Consider the following 21,703-nt stretch of genomic DNA (forward strand, 5'->3'; position numbering starts at 1 on the left):
AGCTCTGCGGGCTGTGTTTCTCTCTCTCTCTCTCTCTCTCTCTCTCTCTCTCTCTCTCTCTCTCTCTCTCTCGTTTTGGATGTGAACAGGTACACCTTGGAAATCTTTGCTTGAGCCTAGAAGAAATTCTGAAATGTCACATGGACAGAAAGTGTGTCATCTCAGGAATGGCTGTGATGCCTTGGAGTTCTTCAGGCTGCAGACAAGTACAACCTTAGTACTGTAGGTACCAGAGGGAGCATGGGAGTTGTGTGGACAGACACACAGGAAAACAGAAACCCCTTTTGTCTGTTGAGGTGATGGTAACGTCAGAGCATCTGAAGGCAGGTGGCCGCATTGGGAGGTAGTAAGTTCTCCGTCTGTGGAGGTATGCAAAGGGTTGGAGAATTCTTGGCAGGGACCTGGCAGAACACATTCAAGCCTCAGTTCTGGGTGGATGACCATGGGGATTTCTTCCATCCCGAGAGCCAGAGAGTCAGAGAGTTGGGGAAGAAGAGGAGGGGATGTGGCCCATGAAGACAGCTGATGTATGATCCTGGGGTAGGAGCTAAGATAGAGGTACAGAAAGGTGGGGGGAGGGCAGGACAGACACAAGACATTTTTTTCTCGCTGTAGAGATTGGTGCAGGGCAGGTCCTGGCCAGTTGGTTCTCTCTTCTGTAGACACCAGGAAGCTGACGCCAGGTGCAGAGAGTGTTAACAGCAGGTCTGAGGGGTCCTGGCTGGAGTGACCCAGGTTCTTGTCACGCACAGGATGTGTGACTATGAACAGGCCACTGCCCCTCTCTGGACTTTGGAGAGGATTTGATCCAAAGGATGAAGATGACAAGCCACCTTCAGATCTGCTGATCAATGATGCTGCAGGGTATGTCCCCAGGCTGGGAAAAGTGCATCTCCTTGGAGCCTCTGGCTTTGGTACTTTCCCCTAGGTGTGTTAATGTCTCCCATGGTCCAGATCCTGGAGCGTCTAGAAGAGGGGGCCCAGGCCAGTGGACTCTTGTCTGACAGGGCCAAGGGGTCCTGGGACTGGTGATCTTTTGGTCTCGGGAAGAACTGGTCCCTAGCCAGCCCTTGGTTCTTGTAGAGCCCAGCAAGGACCCTTCAGTTCACATCTGTCTTCGTTTTGTTTTATTAAAATAAAATAGCTCTATGTTCCCGGCCCTTCTGGCCAGCCCTAATGGCCTTGCCTCCTCCCCTGGGGCCAGAGGACAGGGAAGGGAGGGGGCTGGCCACTGGGCAGTGGTGAGCAGGGCATCTTCAGACTGTACCCTACTGGATGCCCCGGAAGAGGCACATGGCGAAGATCATGAGGAAAAGCTGAAAGGAGGAAGGTGACTGAGAGTCAGACTGGGTGTATACCCCAGGGGCTGCCTACCTATCATGCCTCTGCAGGGATTCATGACACTGCCCCGGACAGGCACCTTCTCACCAGCCATCTAGGATCTGTTTAAACCATTCAAATCTAGCTCCCTCAGACTGTTGGTCTAAGAATCAGGCACTATCCTAACAATGACTTGTGGCTGCAGAGAGGCAAGGCTGGCATCCACTATATATGCTGGACTCATTCCTGAAATATCCCCAAGCCCTTTAGATATGTTTGCTGTTGATTGTGGTCTTCCACAAGATACTCTGTTCACCAACAGCAATACTGGTATCAAGCAGGGGCTCAATATATTCTTGTAGAATTAATGAATAACCCCTGTCCTGAGGGTGAGGGCACAGAGGTCACAGAACAAGGGTCAGGGAGTCAAGTGACCAGCACACCCTTGAAGGGGCACTGTAAGCCAGGAGGGGAGCTCGGGCTTTGGGCTGCCTGACTTCATTGACTCAGAGCCCATCCTAAAGCTGGGCAGGGGAGGGTAAGCAGCGCTGTCCCTCGCAGTTACTGGGGCTGGGGCTGGGGGTAACCGCCTGGAGCTGAGGGCTGGAGATCCTCAAGGGTAGACGGCAAGCTGCGCTTTCTGCAGAAGTGCCACCTGGTGGTATTTTAGAGCTGTGCAGCTCACCTTCGGAGCAGGCTATGGGACTCCAGAGTAAAGGGTACCAAAACTTCACTGGCAGGTTAGTAACACCCCCTGAACATCTTGAGAGAAGATGCCTGATCTAGAAGCACCCCAACTTTCAAGGAAGTTTGTGGATCCCACACAATGATCCCAGATCACAGAGCTGGAGTGAGTGGAGTGAATGGAGTGAGTCAGCTCCAGGCTCCAAAAAGGATGCCAGCAGCAGACAGATGCAGCAGGCACCCAGCATGGATCTAGGCAGTAGGTTGAGCATACAGGCTACAGGGCTTCCTCTCAGGGGACCCACTCACCTCGATGGCCAGCACCCCTATGGCAAAGGCTCCAGCCAGGTACACATAGGTCTCAAAGGTGTTGAGGATCACCGTGTAACAGCCCTGGGAAGAAAGACCAGAGGTGAAGCCACAGATGGGAAGGGCAATCTGAAACCAGGGACCAGGGCCAGCAATGAGATCTCTGGATGATGTCACACTGCAATGGGGAGGAGGCAGCAGGAGACTTACTTATATGGCCATTTGCAGGACTATCACCAAGATCCCGCCTCAATACTTGGTCCCCCAAGACAGGCAGAAAACCACACAAAGCTGATCCAGTCACAGACCACAGACCTAGACTATTGGGAAATGTCCCAGATATACAGGCTTTCCCTTGCTCTTTAGAAATGAGGCCCTAACCCTATGAACTGACTGTACTGGGGGTGGGGGAGGCTTCTTCAGTCAGCATGGCCAGTGGTGCTCCCCCAGATGTGACAGCAGCTCCTAGGAGTCCACTGTGCCCCTTAGTCCCCCTCCTGACCTGCCTGACTGCTAAGGGATTTCATATTTCCCCCCAGTGGGCCAAGGTAAAGTGGCACAGGCTCAAACTTTGCACAGCTCTTCTCTCACAGCCTCACAGGAGCAGCCGTCTCCACGTGGCTTATGCTTCTGCCACCACCACTGCTTTGACAAGCACTTTGGGGTGATAGGGCAAGGGGGTCAGGACCTGCACTCTAGGACAGCTGCCCTATTGGCTCCCAAGTATGTCATGCTTTATGTCCACTATCCCCCATCCCCATGCTGGCCACAGACACTGGTTCACGGAAATTGCTCCCAGTGAAATATATGTAGTGAAGCTGGGGCTCGAACCGAGGACCTAGTGCATGCCAGGCAAATGCCCTGCCATGAAGCTACACCCCAGCTCTGATGAATATTCATATACATATCAAATTTGGGCGGGGGAACAGGATCTCATGTAGCCCAGGCTACCCTTTCTATGTAGCCAAGGATTATCCTGAACTTCTGGTCTTCCTCATTTTACGTCCCAAGTGCTGGGATTACCCAGGTTTTGGGGGTGCTGGGATGGAATCTAGGACTTCGTGCATGTTAGTCAAGATTCTACCAGCTGAGCTACATTCCCAGTTCCTCACAATACATTCTTTAAAAAAAAAAATTCTATTTTATGTGTATGAGTGTTTTGCCTACATGTATGTAAGTACACCCATGCATGCAATGCCCATGGAGGCCAGAAGAGGGCATCAGATTGCCTGGAACTGGAGTTATGGATGGTTGTTGTTGCCATGTGGGTGCTAGGAACCAAACCCAGGTCCTCTGGAAAAGCAGCCATTGCTCTTAATCACTGAGCCATTTCTCTAGTTCCTGCAATAAATTCTTAAAGGAAGAGAGTTCTTTTTCTTATTTTCTTTCTTTCTTTAAAAGACATTTTATTTATTATTTTTATTTTATGTGTATGAGTGTTATACCTGCACGTAGGTAAGTGCACCCATATTGTGCAATGCCCACAAGGACAGAAGAGGCCATTGGATCCCCTGGAACTGGAGTTATGGATGGCTGTTAGCTGCCATGTGGGTGCTGGGAACCAAGCACAGGTCTTCTGCAGGAACAACCGGTGCTCTTAACCAGTGAGCCCAAAGAATACACAAGTGTTTAGAAAAGCCCTTCTTTTTTATTTTTTTAATTTATTATTTTATTTTATGTGTATGACTGTATTGCCTGTATGTGTGTAAATGCACTGGTGTCATGCAGTGCCGATGGAGGTCAGAAGAAGGCATTGTATTTCTCTGGAACTGGAGTTATGGATGGCTGTTAGCTCCCATTTGGGTGCTGGGAACCAAACCTGGGTCTTCCTTAAGAGCAGCTAGTGCTCTTAACCACTGAGTCATCTCTCCAGCCCCCGAGTTCTTTTTCTTTTCTAAATGCTTGTGTATTCTTTGGGCCTAGCTGGAAGACCTCTAAGGGGACAAGTCCTGGTAGTAGAGTAGGGTGGGGCTGTGCCTATCTGTGTTGGGTGACAGCTAGATTTTAGTTCTGTTGAGATTGAGATTTTGGTGCTCCTACTGTCCCTCACCAGAAGTCTAGTGTCTGTCTGGAAGTGGACATGGGAGGCTGTGTCTGGGCAGGTAGACAGTACAACCTGACTGAGGACAGAGCCATGGTACCTGCCTAGTGGAGGCTGGCCAGAAGCTGGGCAAGGGGAATCCTATTCTTCCTGGAGCCCCAAGGAGTGAGCAAGCCAGCTCTAACCAGACACACACAGACCCAAGAACCAAGTGGCCTGAACCAAGCAGAAGGTGGGTTTGTGGAGGCTCCCCAGGTACAGGGAAGCCCTTAGGTGGGGTGGGGCAGAGGGGACAATGTCACTACACTTAGTGAGCGTCCCTTCTGTCAGGAGCTTGCTGGGCTCATGGGCCTTCCATCATTTGGTCCTCAATGCAGCCCCTAGCGAGGAATGGTTTATCCATATTTTACCTCTGAGGAAGTGGGGAGAGAGCAGGTGGGTAGCTCACGGTCATGCACACACAGAGAGGAAGCCGAGATTCAGAGAGGGTCTGTGCTCCCTCTTCCTTCTGTCAAAAGGGGAAGGGATCTAGGCCTTAGGGAGCTCCATCCTTATGTGGCCAAATCTTGCGTTAGATCCCCAGGTTGACCCACTGTGGATATCACCTCAGGTTCTATCCCATGATGGGGTCTGCTCATCTGGCACAGGGAGACACAGGGAGGATCTCTCCTCAGATGCCACCAGACTGTCCCCTAGGTATGCCTAGATATGTCATATCACCTTTCTATGCTTAGAGAAAATACCCTCTACCCCTGTTCCTACCCACAGTCACCCTGAAACCAATCAGACAATGGCAGCTAAGCAACACCCATGTTCTTACCACTGAAGAGCCCTTCCCGGGCTCCTTGGTGGGTACCCTGATGCCTGCTTGGATATTTCAAAGGTACCTCATACTCCACACTCCCCAAACCTCATCCATAAGGTCCCACAACCCTGAAAGTATATAAACGCCTTTATGTACTGCCCTCATATTGACTTGTCACTGAGACCAGCAAACTAGCACCCTAGTCTATCCTATCATCCTTCCTCCTGGGGACCAGTGACCCTGTAGCACTGTCCTGAGTCCCCATGCCCAGAGCAGTCAGAGTGTTACCCCTGAGGAACTCCACTCTTCAGCAGTATGGCTTGTGCCAGTCACAAATAAGCCCTGGGCTTCGGGGAAGGGAATTTTGGATCGAACCCAGCTGGAGATGGTCCCCTGCTGGAGGCTCTTAAAAGAAAAGATGGTTCAGTTGGGACACAAGAGTGAGAGAGAAACATTTGGGCCCAGGGAGGCTGAGTGATAGGAAATCAACATGGCTGTGAGGTCCTCATACAGGAGGCAGCAGAGACTCATGGAAGAAACATCTGGAAATCAGGAACCTGCAGGAGAAAGCCAGGACTGAGGCTCCAGAGAAGTCTCCTTGAGGCCCACTAGTGACATTAAGACAGGGGGTTGGTTGTGAGCTTCCCTCACTAGCCCCCACACCCTAGTGGCCCCTTTGATGAGGTAATCTTCTATCTGTCATATCAAATCAGGAACTTGGCTGGCCAGCCAGTTCTAGCCAGCTCCTCTCCAGATGTTCTGTCATCCCAGGGGTCCCTGCACTCAGCAAGACCTTAAATGGCTGCACCCTAGCAGGGGTGGGGGAGGTCGATGACACTCTCTCCTGAGTGTGACTCAGTTGCTTAAAAGTCTTCTGCTCACCTCCCCTTGGCTAAATGTAGTTCTAGGGCCTGGCTTTGCAAGATATAGGGAAAGGCACAGTCTGTACCTCAGGCTTTTGGGTAGAGACCTTTTCTTCCTCAGAAGGGGGTTGAGTGGAGTGTGGAGGTGGTTGGCAGGCCTAGTTTTCATTGATCCAGTAACAGCCTAGGCCCATCAGTCGCCAAAGCTTATGACTCCCCATTCTGTGATGTTTCCTAAATCCTATATGCTCCCCACATAAGCCCCTGTGATCCTAACCCTGGGTGGCCTGTCCTCCCTAATAGCCCCATCCCAGTCCTCCTGCTTTATTTCTGACTCTTTCCCCAGGTAGGAAAGTAGACTTGTATAGCAGAGGGTCTAGGCACTGGGCATCAGGCCTCAGTCCACGGTGCTGTCCCCGGAAACTATGGGAGCCTTAAATCTCAAACCCTGACATAGTTCAGCCCTTCCTCTGGTTGATTTCCACACTGGAAACCATCACTGTGGGAAATGATCACTTTTATTTGATTGTGGGTGGTTCACCACCTACTGCCTCTCTCTAGCCCAGGACCCCCAAATGCCTACCCCCCAGCTCTGCCTCCACTTCTAGTCCAGTACCTGCTTGTTTATGAACAGGCTCCTCCCCAGCAGGCACTCCTCCCTACTCAGCAGCACCCCGTCTCGGGTCTGGGGTTCCCTCCGGCAGCAGGCCTTGGGCACCTCTTCACTGTCTAGGGTCAGCATCCGAAACACCGAGGCCAACTTGAAGTCTTCAGGCCCATTGACCCCACAACAGCCAAACTAGAGGAGAGCCGAGAGTGGGAGCTGATGTTGGGCCAGAGGGGATGGCACCTTCTGCCAAGGTCCAACTCCTTTTGCCCTCTGCATGACTGTGGGGACAATCCTCCTGTCCCTGAGCATCAGGGGCCTCTCTGTAAAGGGGTGTGGCAGTAACTTCCCTACATGCCCAGCATTTGGTAAGCACTCCATAAGCAGTTGCTATGATTGTTATATCACTCTATAGGTATTATTATTATTCTTTGGGTATATATGTCTGTGTGCACATGTGCAGGTGTATGCATGTACATGTGCATGTGTGTAGGTGTATATTTGCATGTATGCATGCATGTATGTGTCTGCACATTTGTGTGTGCAGGCACATACATGTATTGTGTGCACAAGTGCAGGTGTATGCATGTACACATGTGCATGTGCATATGTGTATGTGTCTGCATGGACATTGTGCCTGCATGTACATGCTTGTGCAGGTGTATGTGTGTGTGCATGTGTAGCTGTCTATGTGTATGTGTGCGTGCATGAGTGGGGTGGGTGTATGTATGTATGTGTGTGCATGTGCACGTGTGTGGAAGCCAGAAGTCTATTTCAAATATCAACCTTCAGTTGCTGTCCACCTCATTTTCTCTCGCTGGAACCTAGGGCTTGCCCCAGGGATCCACCTGTCTCCGCTTCCCCAGTTTTGGCGTTAAGAGTATGTGTCCCCATGCCTCGCTTTTTACATGGAGCTGGGGATGGACCTCGGGTCCTCATGCGTCCCTGGGAAGCACTTCACAGAGGAAGCATCTCCCCAGCCCCTACCCTGATTATTACCATTGTGGACAATGACTCTTTAGGACCCAAGTCAGGACAGTGAATAGGTGTCTGTGGAGTTTTGATTGTGATTGACTAGCCATGACTGCTCAAAGTGCTGCTTAGATACTGATTCCCAGGCCTGGAGTGGGCTCAGTGGTGCCTGATGGATTGTTGATGTCTGGCAGGGGCAGGGAACGGGGAGGGCTCTGGAGGTCAGGCAGTTCTGTGTCAACATCATAGCTCTGAATGCTAATGGCTGTCCAGGGGAGGACACAGGTGGGATGGGGGAAGGAGGACTCACTGTGATCATGACTGAGTTCCAGGTGGCGGAGAACACATCTGTGTCGTTATTGCCCTGGTAGTGCTTGGTAAGCTCCTTGGTGAAAAACTCACGGGTGAGCTGGGGGCAGAAGACAGGGTGCTGAGCCCACCCAGTATCACCTCCAGCTCTTTACTGGGGGGTGGGGATCAAAGGCCTGGCTCCCAAGGTCCTCCTAAGCGTCCCATTTGGGGTTAGTGCCCCCTTCCCAAAACCTGGGACCTCTTTGTGTTGTCATGGGCCACACTGATGTGACAAGACTGCTTGCACATACTGGTCTGTGTTAACCCTAAGATGGGACACACTGGGAGACTTGTTCAGTCTTGCAGTTTTTCCCCAGACAATGGGCATGTCGGTGATGGGGGGAGCATGGCTCTTATACCATCCTTCAGAATCAACAGGGGCCAGGAGCCCAGCCTACAGGAAGTCAGGGTGTTGGGCATGGAGACTTTAGTCATAAATATCCTCAAATGGGACAGACTGACCAGAGAAGCTGATAGCCTATCATGGCATACAGTGTGCCAGGACCAGGGCTGGCCTCTCCCTGACCATGTGATACCCATCATCAGGCTGTCCCCAGGTCAGATGTAGAATTTAGAACCAGGCTACAGCTTGCACCAGGTACTCTGGGAGTGGGGACACTTAGGGACCTCTGGCTGTGGCTTTCTGGAAACATCCTACAGGAGGAGGCTCACTGGGCCCTGGGGCCTCCCTGAGAGGTGAGTCACATTCAAGTCAGTAGCACTGGATGAGAGACAGTCAGTTCCATGAGACTCTTTGGGGGGGGGCAGGGACCACTCTGAATGGTCCCCAGTGCTTAGTGGGTGGTGAGAGTGGTGAGCTGAGTGGTACATACATGATCCCTGAAGATGAAGGCCAGGATGGCTGCCGAGAGCTCTGCCAGGAAGATGATGAGGATGAACAGGAAGAACTGCAGAGAGAGGGGCAGCTGTGAGGCCCAAGTGGGCAATGCCTTACCACGCTCCCTCATGTGATGGATGGAGCACACTCATTTGTAAGACAGTTCACTGCCATAAATCATGGTTTTCATAACAAACCCGCCAATGATCCATCCTTGGAGTCACAAAGTTGTAATAAAAAGTATGAACAAAGCAAACAAACACATCAGCCTTCTGAGCAGAAGATACCCAAGAGAGACTGCTTTGTGCAACATATCATCTAAGCAACCCTACCTGGTAGCCCTAGAAGGATGCTACTGCTTAAATCCATTTGAGCTTCCTTCAGGACTTTTCCCTGAATTGTTCAAGCTGTGAGATCCTGAATTCTTGGGGATCCCAGGCTGGGTTTCCCTCCCTGTCAGCCTCAGGGGCATCTCCCCTTGCCCTTAGCACCTCATGCTGAAATAGAGGCATGAGGTGGGCAGGAAGGGAGTGATACTCTCTGAAAGGCCAAGGGTGAGGACTTTGATGTCCAACACAGAGCCCTGTCTGTTCCACTCAGTAAATTCCTCAGTGTTAGGCAGATTAACCCAGATGCTTGTTGTGGGGCTTCCCTGGGAAGGCCCTTGCCTCCCTTGTGCACATGGTTAGGCTCCAGGCCTACTCTGAGATGCCTTCTTGACTTCTCCAAGGGTGTCCCTCCCCATATCATAGTACCCAACAGAGGTACCCCTGGCAGGTCACCACTGCAGGCCTATGACTCCTAGGCAGACTGAGCAGTCTGAGAGGCACTATTAGTCTACAGTTAGCTGAATGAATAATCATCATGATGACCCTGTGATACATTGTGTGTCTCAGGCCCTGGTCTTCATTGGCAGAAGAAGGAGAAAAAGTGGCTTTGCCTGCCTTTCCTCAGCATGCTGGTGACTTACAAACTCCATAGTCACCTCAGCTAGAGTCATGAGCAGATGACTCACAGGGAGCACTCACAGAGGCTCATCCCTCTGCACATCCACATGGTTGGCCATACTGACATCTCAGGATGGGCAGCCTGCCCTGGCCATACTGGGCTGGAAGGAGATGGCGGGCACGAGGGGCAGGTGCTGGTGCTAGGTGCTAGGCTTAGTGTCACACCACCTCAGGCTTTTCTCAGCTTTGTGTGACCCAGGCCAGTCATTCAAACCACTTGCCTAAGTTTCCTCATTGGTAACAAGGAACTGAAGCTGGTAATGGGGACAGATGAAGTGAAGGTGTCCCTGTGCTGTGAAAGTGTCACAGGTGTGCCTACCTCATATCCTTACCTGGGACACTACAGTCATGTTCCCACCCTAGCTTTTCTTTTCCAACACAGCTGCCTCCAGAGTGGCTCCAAACTGCTGAGCATAGGCTATAGTGGGAAGAGCTGTGGGATGGCTGCGGGACATGGACTGTGAAAATGGCCTAGACCTGTCAAACAGGCTGTTTTTGCAATGTCCAAACTGACAAAGTCTGACTTAGACCAGCCACAGTGGAGTCTCCTCTCTCGCCTATTGCTCTGTAAACTGGAGGGGTGCTCAGGTTCAAGCGACCTCTGACCTCTGACACAGGCTCTGGTCCCAGGATGAGTGGTGTCAGCTCTGAAGTCTTTCTCACAGTCTTCCTCTGTGTTCTTTCTTGTCCACTGCTGAGGAAGTGGAGGCCTGAGGGGTGATGACTGGCTGAAAGGTGCAAAGCCAACCCTCTCCTCCTTCCCAGGCCCTGCTCAGAGCTTCTACTCCTCTGGTACAGAGGAGGTCCACAACTCACAGAAGGCCTGGCAGGTGAGCAGTAGCCTTGTTGAGGCCAGTGTGGTCAGCCATGACAAGATGACTCCAGCCAGAAACCCTGCATTTCTTGAAGGTTGGGGTGATACTGGTCTGAGGATAGGGAGCAGACTGGAAGGGGACAGAGGGCTTCATAGGCCTGGGCCACCCTGCAGTCTATTCTGTCACCCTGTGACCCTTGCTGTCATGAGTCTGGCTGGCTTTGGGCTGAGTAGTCACTGAGAGGGTATCCTTATGGCCTCTCCTCCCCCCGACAGAGATCCTGGCCCTTCTATTTGGCTGGTCATCAGCTCCACTTTGACCTCTACAGGGCCCCTCTCTGCCCTGGCTATTGGCAGATCCTTGCGCTGGCAACCAGAAGCCCCGGAAATGTTTTTTTTTTTTTTTTTTTTAACAGTGATGTCCATTTGCTGACCGTGGCTGAGACAGTCACAAATTATAGATGAGGCAGGGCAAGTTGTACGGCTTAGGCACTATGCTCATCATTCTGGGGCCTGTGCCCACATGTGGTGGATTTGCATAGCCTCCAGGAGACACTGCAGATGAAGATCTGAACTAGAGTTCTGGTGCTGCCCCTCAGGAGGCCACTGAGGACCAGGGGACAATCAACAACAACTGCCATCTCCTGAGCTCTCACCACCTCGGGGCTGGGTGCTGTCCACGTGGTCTCCTTTGCATCTTTCGGGAGGAGGGGTACTCTGGGAAACAACTCCGTATTTTACTGCTGGGCTCTGACAGAAGTCTGGGTGGTGCTGTGGGTTGGGGGTGACTGCAGGCTCTCAACACCCAGTTATTCTGGAAGCCACGGCAGCTTCTGGTTCTCAACACTTACAGATGACTGGCTCTTAAAGACTGTCCTAGTTTGGTTTCTTTATTGCTGTGATAAACACCATGACCAAAAGAACTTTGGGGAGGAAAGGGTTTATTTCAGTTTATAAGTTACTAAGGGAAGCAGAGGCAGGAACTCAAGGAAGGAACCTGGAGGCAGGAAGTGAAGCAGGCACTATGAAGCTTGTTGCTGGCTTGCTTCCCTGACTTGCTCAACTACCTTTCTTATACAGCTCAGCCTGCCCAGGGATGGCACTGCCTACAGCGAGCTGGGCCCTCCTACATCACCCAGAAACCAAGAAAATGCCTCATCAACATGCCATAGGCCAATCTGATGGAGATGAAATTTCTCAGTTGAGCTTCCCTCCTACCAGGTGTCTCCAGTTCACGTAAGTTGACAGAAAACTAACCACTACACAGGCTATCACTGATCCTGTTCCTTCCCTGTCTACTCGGTGAAGTCAGGGGCAGAACTAAGGAAGACACTCATTTCCTAGTGTGTCATCATGGATACACTAGGATCATGGACATGGCACGCTGGATATGAGGAATCAGACTCAGAGAGGCTGACTAACCAGTCCCAGTTACACAAACCCATGCTCTTACCAATGCCTCCGATTTGTTTCCTCCTTGTGCCATCCCAAAGATTCTACCAAGTGCCCACTCTGGGATACACAAAGTACGGGCAAACACATACAAGACATGGTCTGTGCTGGAGTAGACTGCACTGCATGGAGCTGGGAGCTGAAGTTTCAGGAGACGATGCAAGAATGAGTGTAGCAAATCTTGAGATGGAAAAGGTAGATGAGCCTCCAAGACTGCCCAAGGCTGTGATTTCCAGGAGGAATGTGCCGGCCACCATGCCAGGAACAATGCTGTTTCCGCCACCTGGGCTTTTCTAGTGCTAAGTAACTTCCTTCTGCTCCCACTGTTTCCCCATGCCAGCTAGGCTACTTGGGAACTCCCCAGGACCAGCCACAGGCCGCCCTTGGTCAGGGCTCCCCAGGGCTCCAGTCCTGAATTGATCTGGCCTCCTGTGTTTGCCATTTGCCTAAAACACATTTGCTGAGGATGGAAGTTAGCAGAGCTGTGATGTGCTGCCTATGAGGAGCCAGAGCCATTATAGGTTCCTCTAGTCCATCTGTTCACCCCAAAGTCTGATGTCAGTTTTCCTTTCTGATAGATATTTACCAATCTGAGCACACAGTTCAATTCATCTCTTAAATGTACCAGTTTCTCTTTCTCTTTCTCATTGTTCTCTCCTCTCTTTGTTAATTTTTTTTTCATTTAAAAATTATGTGTTTATGTGTGTGTGTGTGTGTGAGTATGGGTACACAATGAGTGCAATGCCCTCAGAGGCCAGAAGAGGGCATCAGATCCCCTGGAACTAGAGTTATAGGCAGTTGTAAACCTCCAGACATGGGTGCTGGAAACTGAACTTGGGTCCTCTGCAAGAGTAGTAAGCACTTTTGACCACTGAGCTATCTCTCAAGCTTCCTGTTAAAATATATATTTTTTTAATTAAAATCCTGAAGCTGGAGAGATGGCTCAGCAGTTACAAGTACTAGCTCCTCTTCTAAAGAACTTCGGTGTGGTTCCCAGCACCCACATGGCGTGTTACAACCATCCATAACTCTGGTTCCAAGGGATCTGATGCCCTCTTCTGGCCTCCATGTGTACTTACGGTGCTGACTAGTCATTGAGCCCACTGTCCCCAGATCTTGGGATTCTCAGCCCTAGAACTGAGCAAGGGACACTCAGCTACCCCATGTCTACATCTTATTCTTGCAGACCTTGGGGCTGGAGTCCTGATATGGCTCTAGTCCTGCCCTGCATGTCCTTTCCAGACACCCAGGATAGGAGGAAGTCAGAAGACTCCAGGGAGATTCCAGGTGCCACCAGGGAATCTGACTCAGTTGCTCTCTTTAGCTGGAGTCACCACAAGGTCAGTTTGAGGTTGGGAAAGAGAGTTGGATCTTTTTACCTTTCATTTTAGGTCATGAACCTTTCTGAAAGGCCGGAGATGTAGCTTAGTTAGTCGAGTGCTTGCCTAGCATGCTGGAAGTCCTGGGCTCTTTCCCTAGCACTGTGCAAACTGGGTGTGGATGCACATCTGTAATCCCAGCACTTAGGGGGTGGAAGCAAGAGGAACAGAAGTTCAAGGTCATCATCCTAGTCTATATAGCCAGGCTCTGCTACATGAGATCCTGTCTCAAAAAGAGAAAACCTTGCAAAAGTTTCTGTATCTCCCCGAGAAACATACATGTCCTTCCTTGACCTACATGCACAAGCCATATGTCCACACACGTGCCACACCTGCACACATACAGTTTGCATACAACCCACACAATACTATAATAACCCACAAAACTGTATGTACACACATAGAACAGGTGCACAGAAGTGTCAACAGCACATATGCACACACCATATGCACATACAGCAAACATATGTGTACACATAGTACTTGTGCACATGTAACACACTACAAAGGGTACCACACACCACACATGTACAAACAATATACATGAGTGTACTCACATACCGCATGAATGCATACACTTACAGTACACTCACAAGCACACAGCTCTTGCACACCATATTGCATGTGATTTTGGCCCATCTGGGTCTGGTCTAGTTGGGGTCTGCACAGTTCTGTTTGGAAGGAACAGCCTGTGATCTGATGTCCTGGTGTGTTCAGCTTCTGCTCTGCACTGACCTCAAGTTTGTGTGAACTGGGCCTGGGAGAGGAAGAGAAAGGGGTGAGCAGAGAACAAAGAGAGGTAGGGAGGAGAGTAAAGAAAGGAAAGGGAGCAGGAAGAGAGACTTCTGAGAGATGGCGGATGCAGAGAGGGGAGAGGAGAGTGAAAACAAATATAAGCAGGCTCTGGAGGAGACTTGGCAGTGAGGGTTAGGAGAGCGGTGGGCAGCCAGGCCTTAGCTCTCCTATGGAGGCTGACTTTGTGCCAGCCCATCCTGTACCCAGGACTTGGTCTTCTCCCTAAGCTTTGGGCAGAGCGGATGCCTCATTGCCCCTTCCAGCTGGCAGGATGCAGGGTGCACTTAACTGAGGCTGGCAAAGCAACAGAGCACAGCCTACTCTCAGCCAAGAGCGCAGGCTGCCTTCCGGGCTTGGCTACAGAGATGGGCCCATTAACCGTGATACATCCCTGGGGGCCAAGGCGAGGATAGGAAGGTGGGCTTGCCGTGTGAGGGAAGGGTGGGTTTGCTGTGTAGTCAGACCTGCATCCCAGAACCTTTTTTTCTTCTCTTTTATTGAGAGGGTCTTATACTGTAGCCTAGGCTGGCCTTGATCTTACAGCAATCCTCCTGTATCGGTCTCCTTAGTGCTGGGATTACAGGTGTGTTTCACCACAAAGGGCTTGTAAAGCCTCCTTTTATGCATACATATATGTACATGTATTTTTAATTAGCATACAAGTAGCCGGTTTTCTTATGGCTTTATACACATCCTTAGTTTTAGCTGATCACCCCCACCCTGTCTGCTCCTTCCTCTCCCCCATCTTGCTGTCCCTTCCCCACTTACACCCTTCAGTCCCTGTATTCTCCTACTTTCAGACCACATGTGTTCTATTATTTTCTCATCCCCCTTTTCTCCTCTCTCATGGGCCCCTTTCTAGTTTTCTGGCCTCTACCCAATACTCACTCCCACATAAATATACATAAATAAAAATTATAAGCTGGAATCCGCATGAGAGAGAACATGGCTATTTGTCTTTCTGAGCTTGAGTTGCCTCACTTAATATAATATTTTCCAGTTCCATCTATTTGCCTATAAATTTCATTTTTCTTTATGGCTGAATAAAATTGCATTTTGTATATGGACCCCATTTTCATCATCCATTCATCAGTTGATGGGCATCTAGGCTGATTCTATCTCCTAGATGTTGTGAGCAAAGCAGCGATGAACATGAGTGTGCAAATACGGCAGAATCCTTTGGGTGTAGGCCCAGGAGTGGTACAGATGGATCATCATACATTACAAACAGATCCTTCTTAAAACCTCTAGCTCTCCAGCCAGGGCTCCTGGGTGCAGGAGCTGACCCATGTGGCAGGGATGTTCCACCAGGGGGCACTCACAGGTTTTCTTTGTCTCTCAGTAAAGTTGGCCCTGTTTATACTGTAGAGAAATACAGGGACCTATAGCTCCCCTGCTACTCATGTCACGCCCCATTGCACTCTCTCTCTCTGGGAGGTGGAGCAACGGCTATGGCAAGAATGAACCACACCGGATGTCAAAATCCGGAGGGGGCCTGGGCCAGATGTCTACTTCCAGTACTTCCGGCGAGACTGCAGGAAAGACAGAGTCCTTGCAAGGAGGTCCTTCAGCTGACCGGCCCTGTCACTGAATGGGGTTGGCCCTGTCACAGAACCGGGCCCTACCTACATATAAGGAGTACGTGTAAGTTGAAGCACCATATGTATACATCCTTAAGTAGGGACTCAGCAGCAGCAGCAGGACTGGGTTCAGTCTTGGAGTTCTAGCCCTGGGTCCACAAATCCTCTTTCAGGAGAGATCCATCTAGCAAGGCTAAGACAGTGAGCAATACACCACAGCCCAGGGGTCCAGAGAAGGGGTTCTGATTGGCTTTAGCCTCCAGAGAGTTAGTTGGCCTGTGCTTGACAGGCAAAGATACAGCTCAGACTAGATGCAAACAGAGCAGGGTGTACACTCACACCCAAGCTTAGCTCCTGCCCCACACATGTTCAGGGGTTGGGTGGCCTCTCACAGCCCAGTCACAAGAGTGGAGACAGTCACTCCTGGCCCTGACACATCTCCAGCACCAAGGTAACAGCAAATGGTCCATATTAACTGTCAACTTGACAGGATCTAGAATCACCTAGGAGACAAACCTCTGGGCATGTCTGTGAGTGTTTTCTAGATTAAGTTAATTGAGATAGGAAGACCCACCCTAAATACAAACAGCACCATCTCATGGGCTGGAGTCCTGGACTGAATAAAAAGGAGAAAGTGAACTGAGCACCAGCGTTCACCTCTTTCAGCTTCCTGACTGTGGAAGCAATGGAACTGGCTGCCTCACACTCCTGCCACCCTGCCTTCCCCTCCACAATGGACTGGAATCTCAAAATGTGAGCCAAAATCAAGCCTTCCTCCCTTAAGTTGCCTTTGTCAGGTATTTTTTCATAGCACCAAGACAAGTAACAAGTACAAAGTACTATTTATTTCATAAAGAAGAGGCTTAGGAGGTTGTACCTTCTCTACTCAAGAAGTAGAGAGCTGCAGGTGATGGTCCACCTAACATCAAGCTTGGCTCTGATACTGAGGGTTATAGATCAGGGCAGGAAGGAAACCAGGAAGCAAAGCATCAAAGCCAATGCTAACGTCGTCCATAGACCATGCCCTGAGAAGCTCAGCTGTTTTGATTTGGAGACTAAGGCCACCCTGTGAACTGTGGGCAGAGGTCCAACGGACAAGGGGCTGGGGCTTGTAAAGGCCACCTGAGTCCCAGGATGGTCTACTTGGCTCAGGCCCCAAGGGGATTCCTGTGTGGACACAGCCAAGCATTCAGTGGTCAAGGGTGCTAGTTTGACTATTCCCCCCCAACCCTGAAAAAAAAACCCAAAAAACTAAAGTCTGGCAGTGGGGAGGCAGAGGAGCTTCAAGAAACCAATTCTCAGCGACACAATGGGAAAGCCCAGGGCAGCATAGGGCCACCACATAAGACCTGAGGCTGATATATTGAGGTGGGCAAGGAGTTAAGAACTGGAGAGAGGAGACAGACCATCTAAGAGGCAGTTAATATTTGAACAAGCAATCCTCAATCTGTTGTCACTGCTGAGCTTAAAACAGACTAGGGTCACTTGGGTCTCTTAACCCATCACAGAGCTAACAGGGTAAACCAATGAGACTACAGTAAGTGACTCCTTCCTGGCTCGAAGTCAGAAGGCAAGATTGTGATAATCAATCCTGTTAGCTATCATTCTGTCTCTATCATCCTATCTCAAATACCCATCTTGAGTTTGGAGCTACACAGAACAGACTTTAACAGATCCAAAGTTAAACCAACAGTAACAGAATGTAGTTAATCATTGTTTTCCTCAGTTGGCCCAGGGAGGTGGAGCTCAGTTTTCAAGTCCAAGGCTCACATGCCAACCTGGGCAGTTTTCACACCCACTTCAATAAAACATCAATGGACAAAGATTTGGGGAACTTGGATCTTTGTTCTCTTCTGTGTACTCACTTTGCCCCTCCAAGCTCTGTCTTTCTACTTCTGCCAAATTCAGAGCTCTCAACCTTTTCTCTAGCCTTTGCCTCATGCCTTGGCAAGCTGCTCTGGGGGAAGCATCCCTAACCTTAGGTCTCACCCAAGGGTAAAATGATATTCTAGTTCTCAATTAACAGATCTCCTCTGCCACAGCTTCCTGTAGGGCTGTGGGTAAGTCACTGAGCACCCCAACTTTCAAGTCAATGGACAACAGTGAGTGGGTTAGAGATTGAACCCAGGACCTTGTTTGTCTCTGCCACTGAGCTATGTCCTGAGGACCCACTGATCTTAATGACTGGGAGCCCCATTGGGTGGGAAGGACTTCTTGATTTCTGAGTGCAAGCCAGGCCAGGCTTGGGAGTCAGCAGCCCCCACCTCCCACCCACAGCAGCCATGGGTAAAGTGGAAGATAGGCTACTCACAAACAGCAGGAGACACTTGTTCTCACGGACGGCCCCACAGCAGCCCAGGAAGCCAAGCAGAAACAGCAGGCCACCCATGGCCAGGAGGATGTAAGCGCCTGTGACCAGCAGAGGGTTGGTAGCCACGATCTCCCGGAAGCCGGTGGGGTCCACCAGGACCCAGATGCCGATGCCCAGCAAGCATGATCCTCCCAGCTATTCCCAGACAGGTGTGGAAAAGGGAGGAGAGGTAGACAGGCAGGGAGGTGAGGTGTTTCTTCCACACCCTCCCCTGAACCGGGCCTGCAGGACTGGGCAGGATCTCCACTCGAAGTCCAAGCCCATGTTGCCATAGTGCACTGGTCACTTTGGGACTCTAACGAGCTCCCTGGCCTTCAGTGCATTTCATACACTCAATATAATTTCTGACTCGTGTGCCACCTCAGGTCAACCTTGGTGTCACTCCCCAGGAGTCATCCTTCTTGTTTTTTGAGACAGGGTTTCTCACTGGCCTGGAGCTCACTGACTGGGTTGGACTGGCCGGTAAGCCCCAGGGATCTGCCTGTGTCTGTCTTCCTAGCACAGGGATTCTAAGGACATGCCACTGCAACTTGGCTTTTTATGTGGGTTCTGGGGATTGAACTTGGGTCTTGAGTCACCTTCCCAGCCCCTCTAGCCTGCCCTTTGCCAGAGGCTGACCCATCTCAGGGTCTGCCTGAAATGTTTACTGTGATGGGGTGGGAGCTGAGTCCCAGAAGTGGGATAGACAAGGCCAGGCCTCCCAGAAAGACTGCTTGGGTAGATGTACCTGCCTCTAGGGCATTGGTCTCATATGACCATTTCAGAGTGAGGACAGTCGGCCTAATTACCTGCAGAGGCCAGGAGACCCAAGGGAGACCCAGGGAGACCCAGGGAGACCCAAGAAGCCCAGAGAGGACCCAAGGAAGACCCAGGGGAGATCAAGGTGAGACCCGGGGGCACTTACAAATATGAAGAAGTTGAAAACAAACATCAAGTACTTCATGCAGCTCAGACAGTCGCCCTCCATGCTGTTCCACCTACAAAACACAAAGCTACCTCAGTCCTGCTCCCAGATGGGGCCACCCAGATGGGGCCAAGCACCTGTCCCACTCAGGAGACCTATTATGATTCCCCCCTGTTGCTCCCTGTTGGGTCAGCACCAAGCAAGGTGGGCCCAAGGAGCAAGTGGGCTGGTGTCCTCCAGGGGACTGAATCCAAGCTCTGCCAGGTGTAGCTGATGGGGAAATTCCTGAACTGCCTTCAACTGAACTTCCTTCTCTGTAGAAGTTAGATAAAAATAATGCCTTCCTTATCGTGCACAGAAAATACTGAGCACAGGCTTTGCATACGGTAGTGGAATAATCTTAACATTTAAAAACAGTTGCATTCTCCAGTTCTCACCGTGTGCCAGGGAACATGCACAGTCTCACTCAATCCTCACAAAGCTCGGAGCCACAGATAATGCCACTGCATTCTTCAGGTGGGGGAATTGTGGCTCAGAGAAGGGGACCACTTCTCTGAGGTCACAAAGCACAGACAAAGTGAGACAGCTGGAATTTTAATCCGAGTCAGTCAATCTGGAGCCCAGCTCTAGTCAGCCTCCTGCTCTGAGGTGTGCACTTGGCCTCACATGTCTTGTGTTACTACATGTCCCGTGTTACTACATGTTCCACTCTCCAGGGGACATAGCCTCCGGAGCCAGACACATGACCTCAGTCAATTAGCCAGACAAGAATGATTGACACATGGGCCTACCAATCTTTGCTTGGATTGGGCTGTCAGTCCTACCCACTCTCTCAGCCTTCTAGATGTTGGATCATCACTTCACAGTCCTCCAGCTCACCCCTGAATTGAGGGATAGGGAACTCCCTCAGAGGGTGGACTGTAAGGCTCAAATATTTTGCAGGTTCTGAAAAAGATGTGAAGTTGGGGATGGAGCTAAGTGATAGAGTGCTGGTCTAGCATTCTAGAGGCTCTGGGTTCCATCATCAGCACAATGGATACCAAATGTACAACACAGTTTGTACCACAAACATCTCACACAAATACCATATGTATCCAACACAATACATACCACACACACCACAAAAATACCACACATACACCACACACGAATGCTATATGTAAACAGCACATTACATATAATACATACTACATACAAATGCAATATATATACTGTATACAAATACCACACATACACCACATATAATACCACATATACACCACATACCACACACAAATACCACATATACACTACATAATACATACCACATATACATCCACAAATACATATACACACCACACATCAATCCCACATGTATACTACATATAACACATATACACCACATATATTGTATACATGTACCACACACCATATACCACATATATACCACACACATACCACATGTAAATACCACATATACACCACACACATACACAACAAAACCATACCAGACAGGCCACATATATAAATACCACATATATACTACACACATACATACCACATACACACACATATCCTGTCCACACCACATACGTACTATACGCCATACACACAGCATATTCCACACACTGTACACATTCTACATATACAACATATACATATGCACACACTACATATACCACACACAGAAATACCCACACATTGCATACAAACACACTACACATACACAACATACACACACTGCATATAGCACATACTACTTACACACCACACACATTCAAAAGGTACCAGGGAAAGAGACTGCAGTAGAAGGGCCCACTCCATGAGCCCACAGGACTGAAAGAGCAGAAGTGTGGGAGACTGAGAGGCCAGACCTGCCCTGCTACCCTCTTCCCTCAGAGCCTTGGTGTTTAGTCACACAATCTCCTTGAGCCTTTGCTTTAGAGTCTAGACCCAAAATGTCCCAGAAATGCTGGGCTTCCCAGGACTTGCAGAGACTGAGAATTAGAAGGCTGAGCCCATGCAAGCTTCCTTCCTCCATACCTGGCTGGCAGCTCTGGCCTGGCCTGTCCTCCCTCCTGCCTACCCACCCCCTTAACAGCAGGCACCTTGCTGCAGTGACCAGGTCAGAAGAAGGGGGCTGAAGGGTGGGGACTTCCCTGGGAGTGTAGTCAGTGGCTCTCTAACTGGGTTCCCTGAGGCCAGCAGGCCCCTAAAATCATCTTCAGTGTTTCCCCTCACAGCTCAGAATTCAGCTCCTCTCTGGCAGGCTCAGGGCAGCCATCTTTGGCTGGGAGCAGAGCAGCCAAGGGGGAGGAGGAGATCCTGTTTCTCAGATTGCTCCAGAGCTCTGGCTCTGGTCTGTGTGACTTTGCAGAAGAGAGAGTGAAGAGAAAGGGTGGCTTGGTAAAGGCAGTGGCCATTAGCAAGATAAAGTCCTTCAATCCTGGCCCAGAGAGAGAAAAGCAGGGCCAATATCCCCAGCCAACCTGACCCAGTGTGAACTCAACTCACAGTGGGAGTCTGCAGTGCAGAGCAGGCCTTGAGCTGCCTCCTCGGAGCCCTTCCACACACATGTCAATCCAAAGAGTTAGGACTGACAACAGGACAGTTCACTGGACAAAGTGAAGCT

At 50.3% G+C, this 21,703-nt stretch overlaps 1 protein-coding gene across 6 annotated transcripts in view; it reads right to left on the minus strand.

Moving 5' to 3' along the window:
• Window positions 1-9: 9 nt before the first annotated feature.
• Tspan18 (tetraspanin 18) overlaps window positions 10-21,703 on the minus strand; it is a 138,003-nt gene continuing 116,309 nt past the window's right edge. For 5 of the 6 annotated variants that reach the window (XM_017794855.2, XM_017794856.2, XM_017794858.2 and 2 more), the window contains 7 exons: window positions 19,093-19,165; window positions 18,129-18,323; window positions 8,786-8,860; window positions 7,912-8,010; window positions 6,639-6,821; window positions 2,314-2,397; window positions 10-1,316 (listed from right to left, as the gene is read on the minus strand). In XM_017794855.2, coding sequence (XP_017650344.1) covers window positions 1,269-1,316; window positions 2,314-2,397; window positions 6,639-6,821; window positions 7,912-8,010; window positions 8,786-8,860; window positions 18,129-18,323; window positions 19,093-19,155 — 747 coding nt within the window. In that variant the 5' untranslated portion in view covers window positions 19,156-19,165 and the 3' untranslated portion in view covers window positions 10-1,268. Of the gene's footprint in view, window positions 1,317-2,313; window positions 2,398-4,182; window positions 5,717-6,638; window positions 6,822-7,911; window positions 8,011-8,785; window positions 8,861-18,128; window positions 18,324-19,092; window positions 19,166-21,703 lie in introns of those variants that run through there. The other variant, XM_029557148.1, reaches the window with a different exon arrangement.

This window comes from Nannospalax galili, unplaced genomic scaffold (assembly GCF_000622305.1).
Source record: "Nannospalax galili isolate Female #2095 unplaced genomic scaffold, S.galili_v1.0 scaffold1287, whole genome shotgun sequence".
Lineage (NCBI taxonomy): Eukaryota > Metazoa > Chordata > Mammalia > Rodentia > Spalacidae > Nannospalax > Nannospalax galili.